This window comes from Manis javanica, chromosome 2 (genome assembly GCF_040802235.1).
Source record: "Manis javanica isolate MJ-LG chromosome 2, MJ_LKY, whole genome shotgun sequence".
NCBI lineage: Eukaryota > Metazoa > Chordata > Mammalia > Pholidota > Manidae > Manis > Manis javanica.
The window spans coordinates 50,293,575-50,320,266 of NC_133157.1; the positions used below are offsets into that span (position 1 = coordinate 50,293,575).

At 34.6% G+C, this 26,692-nt stretch overlaps 1 protein-coding gene across 5 annotated transcripts in view; it reads right to left on the reverse strand.

The window, feature by feature from the left end:
* CNTLN (centlein) overlaps nucleotides 1–26,692 on the reverse strand; it is a 318,921-nt gene that overhangs the window by 43,660 nt on the left and 248,569 nt on the right. For all 5 annotated transcript variants that reach the window (XM_073228458.1, XM_073228457.1, XM_037018671.2 and 2 more), the window contains one exon: nucleotides 4,561–4,752. In XM_073228458.1, the coding sequence (XP_073084559.1) occupies nucleotides 4,561–4,752 (192 nt within the window). The remainder of the gene's footprint in view (nucleotides 1–4,560; nucleotides 4,753–26,692) is intronic.

A 26,692-nucleotide genomic window follows, 5' to 3' on the forward strand; every position in this document is an offset into this window, starting at 1 on the left:
ACAAATGCTTTACTGCTTTTCCTATCAAGTACTGGACTCCATCTCCCAACCGTTTAAATCTCCTCTGGCCTGGGATTTACTTTGACCAAAGAATGTGGAAGAAAGACATATTGTACAAGTGCCAGATCCTGGGCCTAAATTCTTGCAGCTGGCACTTTTACCCTCTTGGATGCTGTCCTGGGATCACCTTGCAGGAACAGAGAGGAAAGGCCATGTGGAGGAGCACTGAGGCACCCCAGCTGACAGCCAGCAGACCAATTGCCAGGCCTATGAATGAGGCTATCTTGGAACTTCCAAGTAAATCCTTAGTTTGGAAGAATGCAGGCATATAAGAGAACCCAGAAAAGAGCAGGAAATGAACAGTCCAGTCAACCCACTGGATCATAAATAATAAGTTGCTGTTGTTTTAAATCACTATATTTTAGTTTGTAAGACAGTAATAGGTAAGTGACAGAGAATTTTATGAATACTAAGTACTTCATTGTTGGAAGTTACTATTAAAGCATTTACACATAATTATTAGTTTTTCAAAGCAGAACAGATTTGTAGTATATGTTGTATGCAGAGACTAGGAGCCAGAGTTACTAACTTGTTATAGGACCCCTAACTATAAATTTTGACTCAAGTTCCAAGTAAACACAATCTGAGACATGCAGTGTTTTTGATATTTTAGTTTTTCCACCTACAAGACAGTGACGTATATTCATTAGCCAAAATTAAAAAGTATTTAAAGTAATATCAATAGAATAAAATATGATAGGTGTAGAAATAGAGTATTTTGCTAATCTTTTGATTAACTACAATAATTTCTATTAGAATTATTCCCAGGTTTGATTGACTCATGCTAAAAAAATATAAATATGAAAAGATGAAACCATTAATCACACAATGTAAATGTGACTCAAATTCATTAGAGAGACTTTTTGCTATTGGTATAACAATATACAAAAAATTTGTAAACAAAACACTTAATTTTTGCATTAATATCTTTTCTTAAAAACCCAAGGCTACTTCAACATGGCAATTTCACTGAATGTTAAAAGTTTTGACTTAGTGTTTGTGTAATGCGATCCAAATTTTCACTACATTTTACATATTTACAGTGATGTGTAGGGTCTTATTTATAGCACTACCAGAATAAGATATTTCATACTAGTGAATTTATCAGATAATTGAAGCTTTTGATTTAATCATTAATCTTATATTTTTCCTAGAATGATTGTTCATTCATTTAAAATATGAACATATACAATTACATTAAGCTAATGGTGGTATTTTTAATATAGTGAAATTATAAATATTATCACTATATTAATTATACATATTATACTACTATATCTATTATACTATCATTATATGAGTATATAGTAATGCCTTAGGAACTCATGATATAAATTGCTAGTGACCCCTACTCTAAATGAGCTCAAACTGTTTTTCTAATTGTTATTTTTACCTTAACACTGTCATATTTTCACCTTAGTACTGTCATATTTTCTTCTTCTCTCTGTCAATCTATTGGTTATAATTTCTTGCCTCTGTCAATATTCCTACCTAAAAGCAATCAGCCTACCACTTAATATCCATACTTCTAACTTGCTACTTTTGAGGTATTTTCTCTGAGAAGTTAAACACAGAGCTGTATTTTTTTGTTTGTGGTTAAAATTTTTATTTTTGCAGGTTAAAGACAATAGGTAGCCTAACTTCAGTATCACACACAGCATGCTTGTATAATTCCTATTAACCATAATCTCAAAACTGATATATCACTTTCAGAGAGTGAATAATCTTACTCTTCAGAATTACACACTCATATTTACTTCTACAGAGCTGTATTTAAAATAAAAGAAAGGCAGTAAATGAAGCCTGACAATATCTTCAGTGGAATAAATTAAGTGGATTTTGAGATAGCTCTTTGATTCTCTTCTCTTCATAAATGTAAGGCTGTTATTTTAGGTGCCTGAAAATGCTGTCACTCTGACTTCTGGATAATTATAATAAATATAATAATGCCCAGCTTGATATATGTCTTTGCTAGAATCTCTAAATCTCACATCTATTCCATTTGATTCTCAAAAATCGTTATAAAGTGAGTAGAAAGGTATTCCTGTTTTAGACCTCTTGGTAAGTTATTTCCTCAATCAGGTTTCATAGAAGTTAGTGACACAGTGATCAAAAGTCAGGTCCTCTGACCCTTTTACTTTCCTATTATACAATACTTGTTTGCAGAATGGCTTCAAACCTAGAGTAGAACTTAATTCAAAATGTCAGGTGTTAAGAATCCATCCTGGTTAGAGCTTTCCTATCTGAGTTTATTAAATACTTTTTAAAATTTGCACAGGGTAATGTGTAAGAGCCAGATAGCTTGAATTCTAATCTCAGCTCTTAACACTTACTAGCTGTGTGAACTTGGACAATTAACATTATTCTCCCTGTCTCAGTTTTCTCACCTGTAAATAAAGATAATAAGAGAACTTATCACACAGAGTTGAAACGAGGATTAAATGAGTTAATATTTGTAAAGGACAAAGACAAAATGGACTGAGGGCTGACCATGTGAGGACACAGTGAAAATGTGGCTATCCATAAGTGAAGGGGAGAGGTCTCAAAAGAAACTAAACCTATTGATATCTTGATTTTGGATTTGTCGACTCCAGAACTATGAGAAAAAAAAATTATTACTTAAGTCACCCAGTCTGTGTTATTTTGTTATTGCAGCCCCTGCAGACTAATACAATATCAAAATAGAAATTTGTAGCATCAGAAAGTATTATGTATTTAAAGGTACCTGGTCTTAAAGGCTATTTCCATATTAAAACATGAAAAAAGACAAAAATAAAGAGCTATCCTTTCTGTTCCTATGTAGCCTGGTCAGTGTTCTAGGACTCAAGACTAGATATGGACAATGTCACTTCAAACTTACACCAAGAGTGGCCTTAATTACTTGAGGCATTCTCATTAGTCTCACCTTGGTGACCTACACACTCCTCCAAAATGTGAGAGAGAGATCTGAACATAGGTAAAAACTTACACCATGGGAAACCATGATGTAAATAACTTACAGGTATTTATATGAGCCTACTATTATAAAAAATTATGTTAAATCATTACTAGTCAGTAAAATACAGTAAAATATGAATCAACTTAAAACTATTAACAATTAAAAAATTTTTGAAATGAGATTAATATTGCTAGATCTAACATTCTATTTTTATCTTGGTAAAAACTAAAGTTATATAAAGATCATGAAGATTTTAAATGTAAGAAGAATCACAGAATTATGAATAAAGTCTCTGTAGTAGATAAGATCAAAGAATATCTCAATTTTATCTTCTGTATAGAAACCTAAATGCTGAAGGTTTTCATTTACAAACTGTATTTTACTTTTTCAGAGAAAGAAATACATTTTAAAACAAGATATATGCACCAAAACTGTGTAACTATTTTTTTTCACATTGATATTTTATAAGGTATTTAAACTTGTAAAATGTAGTCTCTAAAGTTCTGCACATTAAAACTGGGGAAGATGGTATTTAAGAAGCCTCTAAACTGATGTCAGTGTATATCTGATTATTATCAATAAAGCAATATACTTTCAAGCAATGATACACTCATTTACTTTAAACTTTATCCTTTTAGTAATCCTTCCTTTAAAGATATTGGAGAGTGCACATACTTTGCATTGAAAACAAATGAGTCTACTTGACAATTCAATATTCTAATACCCTCTTAACAATCATGGTTATTCCATTCCCAATGTATTCTGTGCACTGCCAACTAAAATTTCCAATCTAGTGACTCTCATTATAGCTATGGTCCCATATACACTGTCTTTTAAGCTTCCAGTTGGTAATCCCCACTGAAGAAAATAATTAAATGTGAAGAATAAATGAGCTTGTTTTAAGCAGCATGAAAATGAACTTTCCAATTAAAAATCACATATCCTGTTTCTTACAAGGTAATTCTATTTAAACTAAGGTCAGCCTTAGTTTTAAGTTGTTGACAGTTTCATTGGACTTAAACACAATTCTTTATAAACAAAAAGAACACTGCTTTCTATTCTCATCCTGAGGTTTAACTTGTTGAAATCTGTTAAACCAATCCACCTTTGCTCTGTGCTTAGTCCTCCTCCCCCCACTTCTTTCCTCCTTCCCCATCTCTGACCAACAACCAAGTTAAAATAGTAGCAAGTGCATAAAGCGAAGAAATTCTATTTGTATTGATACATTACATGTTTGAAAAAAATTCTGTTTAGTGGAGGGAGGAATGGCAGGCAGAGAGAGCTGAGTAGTGAAACACAATGACAATGGCCAGTTTCTATCATCTTCTAAGTTAGAATTCCATGGGGTCTTGTCATTGTTTCAGAGAATAATATGAATTACCAGATAGGAATCTACTAGACTGAAATGGAATGATGAGGTTCAATGATAGAATTAACAATTTTTGGGTAATTTATACCATAATTTACCTTTATTAGTAGAATTAAATTAGAATCAATATAAACATGTCTTTAAGAATTCAGTAACTTAATATATTTTCATGTTTAATAAAATTTATAATCACCTTTAGTTTAAACTGCAATTGCTTCATTTCCAAATCCATGCTTCTTGAAGGACCAAGTGATGTAACTTGTAACCGTGGAACTGTTACCTGCGTAGCTTCTTCTGCCAAACTTGTGATTTCAGATGAGGATTCCAATTTCTTTAGCAAGTTGTCTTTTTCTTTTTGAAGATCAGCCAAATCCAAATTTAGTTTCTTTAAAAAAAAAAAATGTATATATATATATATATATATAAAATGTATTAAAAGTAATTATATTTAATCTAACAATCATCATTAAATTATATAGGTATAATTATACAGCATAAAATGATTTTAAAAATCTGAAATTAATTTTTTTAACAGTTCTTATATAAACTTTACAGAAATGATAACCTCTTTTAGTTTTTGCTTAAGGTTATAGGGCTTGTAAGGGTAAAACAAAATGGACCAGCTGTAAATATCATTTGGTTGGCTGGCATTTACTCATTATGTGCTATTTCTTTGACTTCACATATACATGGCTCAGCCAGAGATCCACATATTTGATAACCTTGACTTCAGGGCTGATGTACTTAACTGGTAAAAGCCAAGCTGGAGCAGGACAGGATAACAGATGTTAGTTGTTTATTCCACTGGGTAGGTCTTACCATCCTATATGGCAGCCAAAATGCTTCTCATTTAGCAACATAAATGTTAAATCCAATTAGCAGAAGAGGTTTATTAGAGACTTAGTTCAAATAAATAGCTTGCAAAGAAATTCACTCAGTCTTCCGCACTCGACTGATAGTTGACAACTCCTCTGTAATGTTAAGGTAGAATTGCACTAAACTCCTTACCTTTGAATTTTTAATAACATAAACATTTTACTAAATGACATGCTGGTAATGTTTTATGAAACAGTGTAGAAGAAACTGTCTTAATGTTAGCCTTTCGCATTCACCAATCTGTAGTCAGCAGAATGCCACCAAGCTATAATGTGGCATAACAACTCAGGATATATACTCTAAAGAGAATAACTGCATTACTATTTTATTATTCCAAGGAAGATTTTAATATGGTAGTTTAACATAAGGAATAATTATACAAAATGGTAGTGTAATCTCCTGGGGGGAAAAAATCTTTGTTAAGAATTTTAATTAGAAACAGCAAAAGATGTAGCAAACATATACAGTAATATAAACATGGGACATAATAACTTATTTAAGTATTAACACTATATTTAAATACAACATCTAGCAACTATACCAATAAATCTAAAAATGCATATGCATTTATATATGCATGTATATACTGTTAAACATGAATATTTCAGATCATGGATTCAAAACAAGGTTTTGATATATTTGATATTAAACTATGTTTTGGTGAAATAAAAAGTTTGTTTTGGTGGAAACCTATTTCTTTGGCTATATTTTAACTTAGGATCTAAAAGCATGGTTCTGTAGATATTCAGGAAATATTCAGTCATAAATTGTCCCAAAGGTACCTAATAATTAATATCTAAAAGCAAACTTATAATTTTCCCAAACCTGAACATCTTCCTGGGCATCATCCAAGCTTGAATCCATTTCCCTCCCTGTTTATTAATTCTCTTGTCCAATCAATGCTCAAGTTCTATAAGTTATGTAGTTTCTTATATTCATTCCCTTCTGCCACTTTCTTAATAAGGACTCCCACTTACCCAACTAAGACTACTGCAAAAGCTTCTCTCCTCTCTACCACCTTTCCCTACTTTCAAACCATCTTTTATACAACTTCCTAAAACAACACTGGCCTGTTATTCCCTCTATCAAAAACCCTTCAGGGGTTCCTCACCCCAACAGAATGAAGATCAGATGTTTGTAATTATAGTAAGGCTAATATTTAGCGTCAGTTTGTGTTTCAGCCAGACATCACCTGAAGTCATACTTGCCTGTCATTCCCCAAACCTGTCTGGCACTTCTACATCGATGCCTCTACATACAGTGTTTCCTTCTGCTGAACTCTCTTTCATGCTTAAAGAGGAGCTTAGTGTTGCCTTCTTTGTGAAGCTTTCTCTGTTCTTCTCTTCTCTCATTCTTCACAAAGTAGCTTCTTTATTCTCCTAGCTCTGTGCCTGTTCCTCAATCATGAACCCTAGTAAATTCCTGAGAAAGGATTGTGCCTTTGTTCATCTATGTATCTAAAAACAATGCATTCTGTGTAGTAAGAACCAAACCACAGATTTCAAAAATTCAAGTCTCCCTATTTGTAGCACGGATAGTGCTGTAAAGACACATATCAATTTCAGCTAGCACTTTTTCTATTAGTAAACCACTATATAAATTAAAACACATTTTTATTAGCAATGTGATATAGTTAGCTTTTACTTAAATAACATGCACTGGAGCATTTAGCAGTCCTGAAGTTAAAGCTCTGCATCCAAATTAGAGATTTTTGAGATTTTAATTTGGTAAGACAACAAAGAAGACTAAATTTTGATGAGGCTCTTTTCTTCCTATGAACAGTCCCAGTGGCTTCTCTCATTTATTAAACTTGCATGCTATTACATTTCTGTCTATTCTTTCCACAGTGGCAGATCCTGACACTATAAATATATCCTTCCTTGAGGAAAGACCAAGCCAATAAATGTATTTCTTTAAAAGACATGTATATGTAGATTTTAACTTCAATTTAACAATGTAAAACTTTATTAATTTAAGTAATTTTTAATATTAAATTAAGTAAAACTCATGTAAGAAACACTTAAATTATGTAGACATTAAACCAAATGACCTGTAAATAAAATATAAATCATGTTTTGATTAAACAATATTCAAAAACTATAATCTTAAAAATATATTTCTAATACTAGTTCTATATGCCTAGGAAAGCCACAGAGCACCTGCTGAAATAGAGAAAATAAGCAAATCATGCATTCCATCAGTCTGTAATCCTTTGATTATCCTTTAGAAGTTTGGACAAATAATTATGGCTCTTTTACCAACTTCTCTCACTTTAAGCATTCCATTTGTTTGAGAAATGCTATAGATGACACAAGAATAATAAATAACTTTTGTTTACACTGGTTTTAGTGTGTGAGACTACTTTTGTGATGACCTTGTTAGTAGAGATTGTGCTGTAAAATCTACCAATAAATTAAGAATACTCTTACAACTGCTATTTTTCTTTATCAGAAGCATGATTCTTATTCCTGTATCATTCCTTTCCATATCCAAAAATTTTTAAATATTTAAGTCATATATTAAAATCATAAAAAATAATAAAACACATGGAAGAGTCATAATTTCTGGATTCTAGTTTTGGGTCTACTGCTTACCAGCTGTGTGATATCGAGTAACCACTTTACTTTGTTTCCTCATTTAAAAAGAGATGATGCTTGCCTATACAGCAAAGGTAATTTTGGGGGCAGATTTTTAAAAATACCTTTGATAGCACTTGCTAAGTTTTAAATTTATAGTATTATTACAAGCATTATTGCCTTGTGGTAAAAACTACCATATAGAATCTGAAAAATTTCTTAAAGGCTGAGGACCTAGATTAACAAAAAGCTTTATTGTGTATATATATACATATATGTATATATACACACACACACACACACACACACATACAAAATAATCATATAATATCTCTCAAGACAGAAACTTTACTTTACCATAGGTGGGAGTTGTCTGATCTCAATTTAGGATTCTCTATTAGGCTACAAGCTTATTGAAGGCAGATGTGTTACTCCGACTTTTTATATCCCCAGCAGGGCAATCCCTCCGCAATCTCTTACATCTATTTCAATTTAAAAGTTGACTTCAATGAGAGTAAGTGATGAGACCTGTATTGATTTATGGGTAGTCAATTATTCTACTCAAAGGTTATAAAATAGAACTTAACACTATAAAAGTTTAAAACTAGACACCAGTTATTATTTATTTATTTAAATATAACATTGAAGAAGCTAAGTCTCTTAAAAGGAAGGAACTCTCTAAGCAACTGTAAGAAGCAACAAATTGAATATACTGGAGAGAGAGAATTCATTCCTTAGTAAAGAGCACTGTGGTAGGCAGAATTCTCAGATGACTCCCAATGACCTTCTGTGTCACCATCCCCTTGTATGTGGGTGGGACCAGTGAATACAATGGGCTATCTACTCCCATGACTACAAATATTTGCATTGTATATGCAAAAGGGATTCTGTAGATGTAAATTGTGGTCCCTGATCACATGACTTTAAGCTCATCAAAACAAGTTATCCTGGCTGTTCCAGACCTAATCAGGCAAGCCTAAAAGGCAGCCAAGGGCACATGCTGAAGTCAAAGATTTTACCCCTCACTTTTAAGAAGTTAGTGGCTATGTTATGGAAGGACTATGTTGGGAGCCATAGGTAAGGACCTAAAGAAGGCCCCAGAAGCTGAGAATGGTCCTTGACTGGCAGTGAGCAAGAAAACAGGGGCCTCAGTCCTACAATCAGGAGCTGAATTTTCCCAGCCAACACATGATGTAGGAAAAGCCCAAGCTCCAGAAAGGAAGGCAGCCTGCTGATGATGCTGAGTGCAGACTTGTGATACTCTGAACAGCAGATTCCACTACAATGTGCCAGACTCCTAATACACAGAAACTGTGAGGTAATGAATGTGTATGTTGTTTCTAAGCACTTATATCTGAGGTAATTTGTTGTGGAGCACTTGGAGAATTTTTTAAAAATCCGGCCCTTTCTTAAACAGTTTTTGATCCCTTATTGCCCCCCTTCAACATCTTGAGCAAGTAAGTATAATGAACCCCCTAGCATATAGTTTAAAGAACATCCTCACTCTGGTTTAATTTTACTTCTCTTTTAATTTTCTTCTCCTTTCTTTTCCTTGTCCATAATTATGAGTAAATTTGTTTCTTCAATTGCTTTAAAATAATTTCTACATTTTCTATGCTAGAAATATAAATATGCTCTACCAAATCCACAGTTTGTAGTTTAATTGACAATGAAAAAGACCCTGGCCGGAAGCTTCTTTTTACTGCTCTCAGCAGTAACTGGAATCCCATGAACAGGGTACATAAGCCTCCCTTACATAAAAAACCCTAAAGACTCCACTCCAAAACTACTAGAACTAATATCCGAATTCAGCAAAGTTGCAGGATACAAAATTAATACACAGAAATCTGTTACTTTCCTGTACACCAACGATGAACTAGCAGAAAGAGAATTCAGGAAAACAATTCCATTCACAATTGCATCAAAAAGAATAAAATACCTAGGAATAAACCTAATCAAGGAAGTGAAAGACCTATACCCTGAAAACTACAAGATACTCTTAAGAGAAATTAAAGAGGACACTACCAAATGGAAACTCATTCCATGCTTTTGGCTAGGAAGAATTAATATTGTCATAATGGCCACCATGCCTAAAGCAATATAGAGATTAAATGCAATGCCTATCAAAATACCAACAACATTGTTTAATGAACTGGAACAAATAGTTTTAAAATTCATATGAAACCACAAAAGAGACTGAATAGCCAAAGCAATCCTGAGAAGGAAGAATAAAATGGGCAGGATCTCGCTTCCCAACTTCAAGCTCTACTACAAAGCCACAGTAATCAAGACAGTTTGGTACTGGCACAAAAATAGACCCACAGACCAGTGGAAAAGAATAGACAGTCCAGATACTAACCCAAACATATATGGTCAATATATGATAAAGGAGCTATGGACATACAATGGGGAAATGACAGCCTATTCAATAGCTGGTGTTGGCAAAACTGGACAGCTACATGTAAGAGAATGAAACTGGATCATTGTCTAATCCCATACACAAAAGTAAATTTGAAATGGATCAAAGACCTGAATGTAAGTCATGAAACCATAAAACTCTTAGAAAAAAACATAGGCAAAAATCTCTTGGACATAAACATGAGCAACTTCTTCATGAACATAGCTCCCTGGGCAAGGGAAACAAAAGCAAAAATGAACAAGTGGGACTATATCAAACTAAAAAGCTTCTGTACAACAAAGGACACCATCAGTAGAACAAAAAGACATCCTACAGTATGGGAGAATATATTCATAAATGACATATCTGATAAGGGCTGACATCTAAATTATATAAAGAGTTCATGCACCGCAACAAACAGGAAGCAAATAAGCCAATCAAAAAATGCGCAGAGGAGCTGAACAGACAATTTTCCAAAGAAGAAATTAAGATTGCCAACAGGCACATGAAAATATGCTCCACATTGCTAATTATCGGAGAAATGCAAATTAAAACCACAGTGAGGTATCACCTCACACCAATAAGGGTCACCACCACCCAAAAGACAAACAACAAATGTTGGCAAGGTTGTGGAGAAAGGGGAACCCTCCTATACTGCTAGTGGGAATATAAATTAGTTCACCCATTGTGGAAAGCAGTATGGAGGTTCTTCAAAAAACTCAAAATAGAAATACCATTTCACCCAGGAATTCCACTTCTAGGAATTTACCCTAAGAATGTAGCAGCCCAGTTTGAAAGAGACATATACACCCCTTTGTTTATCGCAGCACTATTTACAATAGCCAAGAAATGGAAGCAACCTAAGTGTCCATCAGTAGACGAATGGATAAAGAAGATGTGGTACATATACACAATGGAATATTATTCAGACACAAGAAGAAAACAAATCCTATCATTTGCAACAACATGGATGGAGCTAGAGGGTATTATGCGCAGTGACATAAGCCAGGCAGAAAAAGACAAGTATCAAATGATTTCACTCATATGTGGACTATAAGAACAAAGAAAACTGAAGGAACAAAACAGCAGAAGACTCACAGAACCCAAGAATGGACTAACAGTTACCAAAGGGAAAGGGACTAGAGAGGATGGGTGGGAAGGGATGGATAAGGGGCAGAAGTGGCATTACGATTAGCACACACAATGTAGTCGGGTGGGGACACAGGAAAGGCAGTATATACAGAGAGGAGAAGTAATGATTCTATAGCATCTTACTACGCTGATGGACAATGACTATAATGGGGTATGTGGGGGGGCGGGGGAGTCTAGTAACCATAATGTTGTTCAAGTAATTGAACATTAACAATATCTAAAAAAAACATACTACAATAAATTTTAGTCAGTGGTGCGATGAAACAAAACAAAAAAGTAAGGGAACTGCTTCTGCCTTCAAATCCCACCTAGGATGTGCTGGGTCCTGCCATTTGCCCTCCATGTATCCCTCATGATTTGTTTGGTCAGATGCTTCCTGGAAGGTTGGTATAACATTAAAGGCCACAGCAAAATCTATCATCACCAGGCTTTACAACTTTTACTATAGAGAAGGGTATCTGCCAGAATGCTGGTTAGTAAGCGGAGGGGAGTCCTGATGAGATGGAGGATCTCTTCCCCAGGAGGGGGCTCTGGTAAGCATTTTAATGTTTAAAAAGAAATTACCAGAAAAAATAAATCAGGTCCCATGGAAAACATTCAACAGTCCACATGAAAAGAAGTAAAGGTCTGAAAAAAAAAAAATGAAATCTGGAAGAAACATTTCCTTAACACTTCCCAAAACAATATATTTTTAGATACTCTTTGATCTTGATGCCTCCAAAGAATAAAATACTCACCATTGGCCTATTTATTGAACACAGTGCTGGTCGTGGCACATGTAAAGAAAATGCTTTTGGGTATTCAACTAGTTTAGAAATAATGCTCCAGAGGAAAGGAATAAGGATGTGGCATAGCTCTTCCCTTCTAATCTGAGACTGATTGTGACCACATTTTTTTCTGGACAGTAACCACCCCACAGAATTTAAAGATATTATTCAGAGGGGTGGAGCCTAGATGGCAGCATGAGGAGAGCAGTGGAAATCTCCTCCCAAAACCATTCATATTTCTGAAAATACAACAAAAACAACTATCCCTAAAAGAGAGACCAGAAGATACAGGACAACACCCAGGCTACATCTACAGCTGCAAAAACCCAGCACCTCGCAAACGGGTTAAGAGACAAGCCGCGGCCTGGCGAGACCCGAGAACCCCTCACCCCAGCGCCCAGTGGGAGGAGAGGAGTCAGAGCGGGGAGGGAGAGAGAGCCCAGGATTGCTAATCACCCAGCCCCAGCATTCCGCATGGGGTCCTGGATAATAGGGATATGGGACAGTTAAACCTGCAAGTGGGTCCCCCCAGCCAGCGCCCCTGGGACAAAGAAAAGCAAATGCTTTTTGAAAGACTTGAGCGGACAGGGACCCCACAGGTGGATGAAAACATCCTGGGACACGTAGCCCAGCAGCTGGGAATCACGGGAAACTCCGGGAGCCCTTACCCCCTAGGTGACAGGGCAGCTCAGAGGCCCATCATGGAGATAAACAGCCTCCCACCCATTGCCCCTCTGACGGCACTCTGCCATAGTGGAGCAGCAGCCTGAGGCAGGCCATGCCCACAGCAGCAGGGAAGAGATTCTTTCACAGTGGCCAGGCAAGAACTAGAAAGCACATCTGCATGTAGCTTCCCAGCACAAGCAGCTAGGGGTCGCCATTCTCCCAGGAGAGGAAGGCCACAAACCAGCACGAACAGACGTTCTCCCAGCCAACACATGTGCTAGCTCCCCACAACTACCTCTATCACCATGAAAAGGCAGAAGAATTTGATACAGACCAGACTAACCCAGACATCCTCCCCTGAGAAGGGATCTGGGGAGATAGACCTAATCAATCTCCCTGAAAAAGAATTCAAAATAAACATCATAACCATGCTGATGGAGCTGCAGAGAAACATGCAAGAGCTATGGGATGAAGTCTGGAAGGAGATTACAGAAATGAAACAATCTCTGGAAGGATTTAGAAGCAGAATGGACAAGATGAAATAGGCCACTGAAGGAACAGAAACCAGAAACAGGAACGCATAGAAGTTGACACAGAGAGAGATAAAAGGATCTCCAGGAATGAAACAATATTAATAGAACCGTGTGACCAATCCAAAAGTAACAATATCCGCATTATAGGGGTACCAGAAGAAGAAGAAGAGAGAGAAAAAGGGATAGAAAGTGTCTTTGAACAAATAATTGCTGGAAACTTCCCCAAACTGGGGAAGGAAATAATTGTTGAGAACACGGAAGTACACAGAATTCCCAAGAGAAGGAACCCAGGGAGGATAACACCAAGACACATAACAATTAAAATGGCAAAGATCAAGGACAAGGACAGAGTTTTAAAGGCAGCTAGAGAGAGGAAAAAGGTCACCCACAATGGAAAACCCATCAGGCTATCATCAGACTTCTCAACAGAAACCTTACAGGCCAGAAGACAATGGCATGATATATTTAACGCAATGAACAGAAGGGCCTTGAACCAAGAATACTGTATCCAGCATGATTATAATTTAAATATGAAGGAGGGAGTAAACAATTCCCAGAAAAGCAAAAGTTGAGGGAATTTGCCTCACACAAACCACCTCTACAGGGTATTTTAGAGGGACTGCTCTAGATGGGAGCACTCCTAAGGCTAAACAGATGTCACCAGAGAAAATAAAATCACAGCAAAGAAAGCAGACCAAACAAATACTAACTAAAGGAAAAAAATAAAATCAACTACCCAAAAAAGCAGTTAAAGGAAACACAAAAGAGCACAGAATAAAACACCCAACATATAAAGAATGCAGGAGGAGGAATAAGAAGAGAGAGAAGAAAAGAATCTCGAGACAGTGTATATAACAGCTCAATAACCAAGCTAAGTTAGGCAGTAACATACTAAAGAAGCTAACCTTGAACCTTTGGTAACCACAAATCTAAAGCCAGCAACAGCAATAAGTACAAATCTTTCAGTAATCACCCTAAATGTGAATGGACTGAATGCACCAATCAAAAGACACAGAGTAACAGAATGTATAAAAAAGCAAGACCCATATATATGCTGCTTACAAGAGACCAATCTCAAACTCAAAGACATGTACAGACTAAAAGTCAAGGGATGGAAAAAGATATTCCATGCAAACAACAAGGAGAAAAAAGCAGGTGTTGCAGTACTAGTATCAGACAAAATAGACTTCAAAAAAGAAAGTAACAAGAGATAAAGAAGGACATTACTTAATGATAAAGGGCTCAGATGAACAAGAGGATAGAACCATTATAAAAATATATGCACCCAATACAGGAGCACAAGCATATGTGAAACAAATACTAAGAGAATTCAAGGAGGAAGTAGAATGCAATGCATTCATTTTAGGAGACTTCAACATACCACTCACTCCAAAGGACAGTTCCACCAGAAAGAAACTAAGTAAGGACACAGAGGCACTGAACAACACAATAGAACAGACGGACCTAATAGACATCTACAGAACTCTACCTCGAAAAGCAACAGGATACACATTCTTCTCAAGTGCACATGGAACATTCTCCAGAATAGACCACATACTAGGCCACAAAAAGAACCTCAGTAAATTCCAAAAGATTGAAATCCTACCAACCAACTTTTCAGACCACAAAGGCATAAAACTAGAAATAAATTATACAAAGAAAGCCAAAAGGCTCACAAACACATGGAGGCTTAACAACATGCTACTAAATAATCAATGGATCAATGACCAAATTAAAATGGAGATCCAGCAATATATGGAAACAAATGACAACAACAACACTAAGCCCCAACTTCTGTGGGACGCAGTGAAAGCAGTCTTAAGAGGAAAGTATATAGCAATCCAGGCACACTTGAAGAAGGAAGAACAAACCCAAATGAATAGTCTAATGTCACAATTATTGAAATTGGAAAAAGAAGAACAAATGAGGCCTAAAGTCAGCAGAAGGAGGGACATAATAAAGATCAGAGAAGAAATAAATAAAATTGAGAAGAATAAAACAATAGAAAAAAATCAATGAAACCAAGAGCTGGTTCTTTGAGAAAATAAACAAAATAGATAAGCCTCTAGCCAGACTTAGTAAAAGAAAACAGAATCAGAATCAGAGAACATCAACAGAATCAGAAACGAGAAAGGAAAAACCACGACGGATCACATAGAAATACAAAGAATTATTAGAGAATACTATGAAAAACTATATGCTAACAAACTGGAAAAACTAGAAGAAATGGACAACTTCTTAGAAAAATACAACCTTCCAAGACTGACCAAGGAAGAAACACAAAAGTTAAACAAACCAATTACCAGCAATGAAATTGAAGCGGCAATCAAAAAACTACCCAGGAACAAAAACCCTGGGTCAGAGGGATTCACCACTGAATTTTATTAGACATATAGAGAAGACATAATACCCATTCTTCAGAAAGATTTCTAAAAAATAGAAGAGGAGGGAATACTCCCAAACTCATTCTAAGAAGCCAACATCACCCTAATACCAAAACCAGGCAAAGACCCCACCAAAAAAGAAAATTACAGACCAATATCCCTGATGAATGCAGATGCAAAAATACTCAAAAAATATTAGCAAACCAAATTCAAAAATACATCAAAAGGATCATACACCATGACCAAGTGGGATTCATCCCAGGGATTCAGGGATGGTACAACATTCGAAAATCCATCAACATCATCCACCACATCAACAAAAAGAAAGACAAGAACCACATGATCATCTCCATAGATGCTGAAAAAGCATTTGACAAAATTCAACATCCATTCATGATAAAAACTCTCAGCAAAATGGGTATACAGGGAAAGTACCTCAACATAATAATGGCCATATATGATAAGCCCACAGCCAACATCATACTGAACAGCGAGAATGTAAAAGCTTTTCCTCTGAGATCGGGAACAAGACAGGGATGCCCATACTCCCCACTGTTATTCAACATAGTACTGGAGGTCCTAGCCATGGCAATCAGACAAAACAAAGAAATACAACCAATCCAGATTGGTAAAGAAGTTAAACTGTCACTATTTGCAGATGACATGATATTGTACATAAAAAACCCTAAAGACTCCACCCCAAAACTACTAGAAATGATATCGGAATACAGCAAAGTTGCAGGATACAAAATTAAAACACAGAAATCTGTGGCTTCCCTATACACTGACAATGAACCAATAGAAAGAGAAATCAGGAAAACAATTCCATTCACAATTGCATCAAAAAGAATAAAATACCTAGGAATAAACCTAACCAAGGAAGTGAAAGACCTATACCCTGAAAACTATAAGACACTCTTAAGAGAAATTAAAGAGGACACTAGCAAATGGAAACTCATCCTATGCTCTTGGCTGGGAAGAATTAATATCGTCAAAATGGCCATCCTGCCCAAAGTAATATACAGATTTGATGCAATCCCTATCAAATTACCAACAACATTCTTCAACAAACTGGGACGAATAGTTCAGAAATTCATATGGGAACACCAAAGACCCCCAATAGCCAAAGTAATCCTGAGAATGAAAAATAAAGTGGGCGGGATCTCGCTTCCCAATTTCAAGCTCTACTACAAAGCCACAGTAATCAAGACAATTTGGTACTGGCACAAGTACAGACCCACAGACCAGTGGAACAGAATAGAGACTCCAGACATTAACCCAAACGTATATGGTCAATTAATATACGATAAAGGAGCCATGTACATACAATGGGGAAATGACAGTCTCTTCAACAGATGGTGCTGGCAAAACTGGACAGCTACATGTAAGAGAATGAAACTGGATCACTGTCTAACCCCATACACAAAAGTAAATTCAAAATGGATCAAAGGCCTGAATGTAAGTCATAAAACCACAAAACTCCTAGAAAAAAAACATTATGCAAAATTCTCTTGGACATAAACATGAGTGACTTCTTCATGAACATATCTCCCTGGACAAGGGAAACAAAAGCAAAAATGAACAAGTGGGACTATATGAAGCTGAAAAGCTTCTGTACAGCAAAAGACACCATCAATAGAACAGAAAGGTACCCTACAGTATGGGAGAATATATTCATAAACAACAGATCCGATAAAGGGTTGACATCCAAAATATATAAAGAGCTCATGCACCTCAACAAACAAAAAGCAAATAATCTAATTAAAAAATGGGCAGAGGAGCTGAACAGACAGTTCTCCAAAGAAGAAATTCAGATGGCCAACAGACACATGAAAAGATGCCCTGCATTGCTAGTCATCAGAGAAATGCAAGTTAAAACCACAATGAGATATCACCTCACACCAGTAAGGTTCGCCACCATTCAAAAGACAAACAACAACAAATGTTGGCAAGGTTGTAGAGAAAGGGGAACCCTCCTAAACTGCTGGTGGGAATGTAAATTATTTCAACCATTGTGGAAAGCAGTATGGAGTTTCCTCAAAAAGCTCAAAATAGACATACCATTTGAGCTAGGAATTCCACTTCTAGGAATTTACCCTAAGAATGCAGCAGCTCAGTTTGAAAAAGACATATGCACCCCTCTGTTTATCGCAGCACTATTTACAATTGCCAAGAAAAGGAAGCAACCTAAGTGTCCATCAGTAGATGAATGGATAAAGATGTGGTACATATACACAATGGAATATTATTCAGCCATAAGAAGAAAACAAATTCTACCATTTGCAACAACATGGATGGAGCTAGAGGTATTATGCTCAGTGAAATAAGCCAGGCAGAGAAAGACAAGTATCACATGATTTCACTCATATGTGGAGTATAAGAACAATGAAAAACTGAAGGAAGAAAACAGCAGCCGAATCACAGAACCCAAGAATGGACTAACACTTACCAAAGGGAAAGGGACTGGAGAGGATGGGTGGGAAGGGAGGGATAAGGGCGGGGGAAAAAGAAAAGGGGCATTACGATTAGCATGTATAATGTAGTGGGGGGGTGGTATCAGGAGGGCTGTGCAACACAGTGAAGACAAGTAGTGATTCTACAGCATCTTACTATGCTGATGGACATTTACTGTAATGGGGTGTGTGGGGGGGACTTGGTGAAGGGGGAGCCTAGTAAACATAATGTTCTTCATGTAATTGTAGATTAATGATAACAAAATTTAAAAAAAGAGATTATTCAGTTCTCCCCTTATGTTTTTCACCCTACATTTAAGTATCTGGATTAGACACTTAAAGTAATGAGCCATTTAAAAATTTTGAAAGTAAGTAAATAAACAAAATTTTGGAAAATATTTTTGTTGAGCTCGTGGGATCTGAAATACAGACACATGAAAATTCTAGAAAATCCAACTAAACGTAAGGCTGACTTTAAGGACCACAAGAGCAGGATTTGTGGGAATCCTATGGATGAAACGGTGGCAGAAGGATTCTTGCCAGTCCATATGCTGAGGCAAAGGTTAGATGTCAAATGTTGGAAAAGGTCAGTCAGTGACAAGAGTAAAAAGTGGCAGTTAGTTGCCATCTATAACAATAGTGGAGTCTCTGATTGTTCTTTTTCCTTTTGAAACCCAAAACCCTTGACTGCCCAAGCTGGAAAAAGTAATCATTAAATCGTAATAGTCTGTTTCCAATTACTTTACCAGAATCTTTAATCTTCAATTCTGCACAGAACCGAGAATACTGAATGGGGATATTTCATATTGAATACATAAATAAATTCACTTATACCCCACAATCTGATTATTCTGGTTCACATTTAAGTAGAGGCAGCAATTTTTATATATTATTATTATGATTTTTTTTAAATTATAATTTTGTTCCCAGAATTAAAGCAAAATTGACTGTAGAGGAAATTCTAGTTGAACAATATTTATATAAATTCTACAGGGAAGAGCTTCCTAGAAAGTTACCATGATCTTAATGATACTTCTCCCTCCTATGAACACAATCAATATTCTTTCACTGAGAATATTATTTTTATAAGGAATAAAATTGAAAGAAACAAAATTCTGTATCCTGTCCATGCATATGACTAAAAGCACAGTCAATTAAAATATTACATGAGTTACAAAGGAAATTACATGTGTTTCTAGGTCACTAGCAGAGTATTATCCAATCAAGTGCTTATCTACAAAGATAAATAGTTCAGTTTAATAATTCTCAAGTTGGTAACAAGTATTTTAATTTTAAAACATGAGTTTTCCTTTGTTGTGATACTCAAGATCTTCAAAAAAAATTAAAATTAAAAACTAACAAAAAAAGAACAAAGATCTTAGGCAGGCATGGAATTATTTATGTAACAAAATTTCTTATGAAAAATACACTTAGTTGCCATATCACTCATTTATAAACTATTTTCTGACAAATGCAGCTATTAAAAGCCTACAATATGTTTCACAAAATGTCAAGCAAATGAAGGTAATCTAGAGGACTTTTTACCAATGCTTTTGCTAGTAGTTAGACTTCAGTAGCCTTTAGAGACCATTAAGTACCCTTTGGCTAATTGGCCAATGGTAGATTAATCCTCTTTTTATTCTAGCAGCACTATTTTAACACCCTTTACACTCTGTCAGTATAGTGTCTGAATGACAAAATAATATTGTGCATGAATAATAAGCAGAAAAGTTAAATTAACATTTCATGTTTCACATGCCATACCTATGTGTCAGGAGAACTTTCTTTTTAAGTCACTGACATTCAACTTTTTTAAACAATCTCATGTTGACATCTTATTGAGGTGAAGCTTCCTAATTACTGCTAATTGCCTATCAAGAAAAAAACTCTTCATGAAGTGCAGTTGTCTAGCACAGATGAACCCAGTTCCAGTGTGCACATTAAAGACAAAGCATGACACTTAAGGTGCTACTTTGTTATAAGGTTATACTAAATATGGTTTGCAATTAACAAAGCAGTTTTTTATGGTATTGAAAGTGCCAATCTGTCTTGATGTGTTTAAATTAGATTCTCTCAAAGAAATATGGATATCTGCATATGGATAAGAGAGATGCTACTCTTGACATTTACAAAGAGTAAAATTAATTCAATGCCCTTATATCATGTAATGTATGAATTCTATATAATGTTCAATTATTTTATAGATGTTTGAATATTTCTCAAAATGAAAATCAACGCTATTTCAAATGTCAAATTGTTTAAAACAATTCACTAATAGTGTGAATTCTCAAAAAACATTTGCAAATACTGAAAGCATTAACATGTATTTTTAAATTTCTACTAATAGTTTTGACATTATAGGCATTTAAAGTAAATATTAATCTATGTGATACTAGAAATAGAGTGTTTCAAAATGTGGTATTTAACTTCCATATATTTGTGGATTTTACAGTTTTCCTTCGGTTACTGATTTCTAGTTTCAGTCCATTGTGGTCAAAAAAGATACTTGGTCTGATTTCTATCTTCTTGGATTTAAAACTTATTTTGTGACCTAACGTGGTCTATTTTGGATAATATTCCATGTACACTTGAAAAGAACACTGTAGTTGGGTGGAGTGTTCTATATGTACCTGTTATGGTCCATTGGTCCATACAGCGTTGTTCAAGTCTTCTATTTCCTTATAAATCTTCTGTCTGGTTGTTCTATTATTAAAGTGCAATATTAAAATCTGCTGTTATTGTCTTGCTATCTGTTTCTCCTTTCAGTTCTGTCAAACTTGGCATATTTAGGAGTACTGGTATTTGGTGTATAAATACTTGTAATTGTTATATCCTCTTGGTGAATTCACTCTCTTAGGATGATAATAATTCACCCTTTTGGAGAGTAAATGTAAGCCCAATTATATTTAAAGTAGTTATGTATATGAAAGGACTTAATTATTGCCATTCTGTTGTTTTCTATCTTTCCTCTATTGCTATCTTCCTTTATATTTTGTTAACTCTTTTGTAGTGACAGGTTTTGATTTCTTTCTCATTTTCTTTTATGTGTCTTCTATAGGTATTTTCTTTGTAGTTACCCTAGGACTTATGTAAAACCTCTTATAGTTATAACAATCTATTTTAAGCTGCTAACAACTTGACTTCAATCATGAACATCATCTCTACACTTACTTCTCCCTTCCACTCTTACATTGTTATACTGCATATCCATTAACATATTTTTATAGTTTTTTAAAATACTCTGGTCTCTTAATTTCTGTCAGCAATAAAATTGATTACACACCACTAATACAGTATTCAGCATTCTGAATTTGTCTATATATTTACCTTTACCACTGAGCTTTACATTCTCACATTATTTTTGGTCATGTTGCCATGTAGTATCTTTTTGCTTCAACTGGAAGGACTCCCTTGAGCATTTCTTGTAAAATTTGATAGTGACAAACCCCCTAAGGTTTTGTTTATCTGTTTTATTTTTCCTTCATTTTTGAAGGATAGTTTTGCCAGATATAGTATTCTTGGTTTGGTCTTTATTTTGCTCATGATTTCTTGAACTTTTCTGTCCCTATTTCTCTTCTGCTGGGATTCCCACAATGTACATATTGGTCCACTTAATGTATCCCACAATTCCATTAATTTCATTCTTTTTTCTTTTTAATCCTCTACCTGGATAGTTAAAAGTGACCTGTTTTCAATTTCACTGATTCTATCTTCTGCTTGATCAAGTCTGATATTGAACCTTCCTAGTGGATTTTCAGTTCATTTACTGCATTCCTCAGCTCCAAAATTCGTCTTCATGTTTTCTCTCTCTTTGTTGAAATTCTCATTTTGTTCACTCATCATTTTCTTGAGCTTGTTGAACAACTTTATGGTGGTTGTTTGAATTCTTTGACAGATAATTCATACACCTCTGTATCTTTAGGATCATTTTCTGGAGATTTACTTTATTCTTCTGATTTGACCATTTTATCTAATTTGTGTTCCTATCCATTCACTTGAAGAAACATTCACCTCCTATGGTCTGGGAAGGCCTGCACCAATCAGCCCAGCTAGAGATTCTGAAGACAGTGACCTTTACTAAGGATGTGACCTCTCCAATGTGGTGTGTGCAGATTTCTAATTAGAGGAATTTCTGTGCTTTTCCTTTTTTTTTCAGGAGCTCATAATTTCTTGCTCTCTCTGATGTCTGTCTGTTGTACTGGGGTCCTCAGAAGCAGCAGCATGCTACCCAGCTCTTTTTGCCCTCAGTAGCACTAAGATAAATAAATTTTCTGATGATGTAACCACCTTTTTATTTCTGGGATTATTCTTATTCATGACATTTATTTACATACATTGTTTGATTCAATTTGATAATAGTTTGGGAATACTACATTTAAGCTCATAACTGAGACAAGCCTCTAATTTTACTTTCTCATATTTTCCTATCTTGTAATGTCAAGGTTATGCTAGCTTCATTAACATGAGAAAGGATTTATTTCTACTTTTTCTACTCTTTGGAAAAACGTATATGTCTAGTAGAACTTTTTTATAAAACTAAAATTTCAATCTCACCTAACTGTAATATTACTTTTTTAATTGATAGCTTTATTAAGGTATAACAGATAAAATTCATCCATTTTTTAAGTGTATGATTGAATGACTCTTAGTATATTTAAGAGTTGTGTAATTACTACCACAGACTAAATTTGGAACATTTTCATCATACCAGAAAGAAATGTCATACCTATTTACAGACACTACTTCCCCATTCTAGGGCCTACACAGTTACTAATCTACTTTTTGTCTCTATAGATTTTGCCTTTTCTAGACATTTCATATAAATGGAATATTATTCTATGTGGTCTTTTATGACTGACATCTTCCACATATCATGTTTTAAAGCTTCATGCATGTGTACCCTGTGTCACTAATTCATTCTTTATTACTGAATGATAATCCATTATATGAATAGACCACATAATTTTTTTTCCATTTGTCAGATGATGGGCATTTGGAGCTAGCATGAATATTGCTTCTGTGGACATTCATGTACAAGTTTTGTGTAGACATGTCTTCAATTCTCTTGGGTATACACCTATGAGTGGAAATACTGGGTAAATATGGTAACTCTACATTTTATCTTTTGAGGAACTTCCAAACTATTTTCCAAATTAGCTGTGCCATTTTACATTCCTATAAGCAATGTACAAAAATTTCAATTTATAGACATCCTCATCAATACTTCTTATCATTTGTTGATTTATTAGTTTCAGTGTTCCAGTTTTTGTTTTTTTTGGATCGTGTCTATTACCCCTTTGCTTTCTACAATATTAACTTTAGCCTTTATCTTAATATTTCCATCTTTCTGTTTCTTCAGGTTTATTCAATTCCTTATTCTTAAATTGAATGGATAGTTTGTGAACTTTTAGCCTTTTTCTAGTATTAATATAAGTGCTTAAAGGTATACATTACTTAATGTAAGTACTGAAATGTTGACTTTACCATCTCAGTACCACCTTACCTGCATCCTACAGGTTTTAATATGTATTATTTCATTATCATTCAATTTGGTGTATTTTCTCATTTTCATTTATTTTCTTCTTTGATCCATTAGTTATGTAGAAATGTCTCTGTAAGTCTGTATCAGAATTTTTAAAGTTAACTTTCTTTGATTTCTAATTTCATGTGTATTAGACAATGTTTTTATATAACAAATATTTTGTTATATAACAAATTTTTTGTCAGCATTATCTTAAAAGTACTGAAATTAGCTTCTTACATTATTTATTTTAAGCCTAGGTAATTAAGTGTTTATGTTTTAGAGGCTCTCTGTTTCTCTTATAGAAAAAAGTCTTTGAAATAACTCTAAAACATATGCACCTTTAATTATATTCTCTTCTCTCTCCTTCTCTTCCCATTTCTCAATTCCTCTCATAGACTCATTCTAATTGGCAGCATCTGACATAGTAGAAATAATTCATCATTTGGCTTCTTAGATGTTCTTTTTTCTTAGGTTTCTTTCTACTTAACCAGCCTCTCCTTTTCTGGTTATTCCTCATCTGCTTAAACTAAAAGCTAGAGGACCTAAGCTCAGATCTGGGACCTCTTTTCTATTTATCTTTCTTCCCTAGATGATCCTAACCAGCCTAATGCTTTTAAATACAATTTAAATACTGGTAACTCCAAAATTCATGCCTATAGTCCAGTTCTCTCCACTAAATCTTATACTCAAATATCCTGTTATCACTTGGTATCCTCACTTCTGTGAAAAAATACCGCTTGATTATGATGGTAAAGCTGTTATTGATTTTAGCCCCTGGGGATTTACTTTTTTTAAATTTTTTTTTCAAATTCTGTACATTTAAATCATATGCATTTTGTAAGGCTATTACTATAGTTTATGTAACTTTCTTGATAAGTTTTCATATGAAGTTTTTTCCCCTCTCCACAAGATTTAGTACATGTCAAAAATATGCTGTATCATAAACTTTCTAGTCACTTTAATTAGAACCCTGGTAAGTATCTTAAATACTTCAGTTTTTCTTATCTTCCCATATATGACTGGTCATCAAACTCTGTGTTATGCCACTGCAAAATCTCTTTTCTCCCCCTAACTCTTTCTACTTCTATTAGTATTGTTCAGATACTTATCATCTTTTACCTTGATAGCCAGCATTTAACCTCTAGTAGTCTTAGGCCTCACTATACATCAGAACCACATAAGAGCTTTAAAAAACTAGCAAGGTTCAAGGACCACTTCAAGATATTCAGATTTAATTGATCGAAGGTAGGGCCTGGGCATACATACATTTGTGAGCTCTTCAGGTATGGAGAGCATGCACCAAAGGTTGAGAAGTACAGCTATGCAAAATTACTCACTATTCTCAACAAACTTATTTCTTACCAGCTTTTTAAAGCTTTCCTTCTTTGGATGGCTTTATTCCACACATACAACTTTCAAAATCAAACCAAACTTTAAGTCTAAGCACAAATAATACCTCCTCCAAAAGCCTTACTAAATAATGACTGATCAATCACTCTCTCTCTCCATCCACTATCTATACATGGTATATTTTACACACAAACACACACACAGCAATCATGGTATATATATCATAATTCCTTATGTTGTGATATACATCTCCGACTTTCCTAGTAGTATCTGTACAGGAGAAAAAGATCATGCCTAATTCATTGTTGAATATCCCATTATTAGAGTGCCTTACATATGTTAGGTGCATTAAACTACGTTGAACTGTAAGAAATATAAACACATATGTCTACTTATGTGCAAATCTATATTTTGGACATTTAAAACCAAACTCTAAAATATATACATTTAAATAATAATCCCATAGTAAGAAAAATGTTACAAAAATGTTACAATTTGTCAGTTCTTGATGTTTTGATATTAAAAAAAATACACTTCCCCAAAAGTATACTGATGCAAAGAATGAAAACACTACTAGGAATATAAGACTGCATTATATTATAAAATTGGTTAATTATGAATAGAGATAAATTTCTAACTGATGTTTTCAGGTCACATTTTCTTATATTAATATTTTCTGTGATAAGACCACAACTGAATCTGAAAACAGTATAAAATGTGATTTTACAGTATACAGTGTTCTAAGTGATAATAATAGCTCCTTACAAAGTCTAATATAAGACACAGACATTCTGTTAACAAATATCACTTGGTTCATCTAGAAGATAGGATGTAGAAATAAGATAGTCACGTCCAATTCCACATGGATTCTCAGCTCAGATCCTGTTTTTTGCACAGTTTACCTTGCGAACATGAACCGAGTGACATTTCACAAATTCCTGGATAAATGTTGCTACACTCTGCTAGGAGAGAGACAGGCTATGTCATGCACAGATCAATAATAGCACTGTGTTTCATCAGCCTCAAAATCAGAAGTGCTTCAGTTGGCAAAAGCCATGGCCCTAGAGGATCTGACATATATAAACTGAATACCCTACAAGGAATGTGTACTACACAAGCTACTGGTGAAGATAAAAGGAAACTTTGGAGGTTAGCAAGGAGGTACAGTAGGAGAATAGATTTTTACTTTATTATTAAAGGTATGAACACAGATCACAACAATGGAAATGAGACTATTTAAAATTCTACAACATCTGACAGAAAAAAAATGGGTCCAGAACAATTTAACACCTATAAACTTTTGAATAGGAGTTATATAAATAAATAAAAAACAAAGACAAATGGAAGTTTAGAATACACTATATAATCATATGCTTCTACATAGATTAAAACATTCTTTGGAGAAAGCCATAAAATATAGAACATTTAGAATTATAGGGTCTGCTAAAAATTTCTTCAGATTTAGTACTTAGTAGACTCAGTGTTTACATGATAGACTAACCTAATTTGATGAATGTGTTGTTCTATTGTTTTAATTCCAGATTCTGACACTTGGAAAAAGTCCTTTATTTGGTCTTGACTAAATATAAATTGATTGATGAATTCAACAAGAGATGAAGCAAACTAGAAAACTTAAGTCCTAAAAA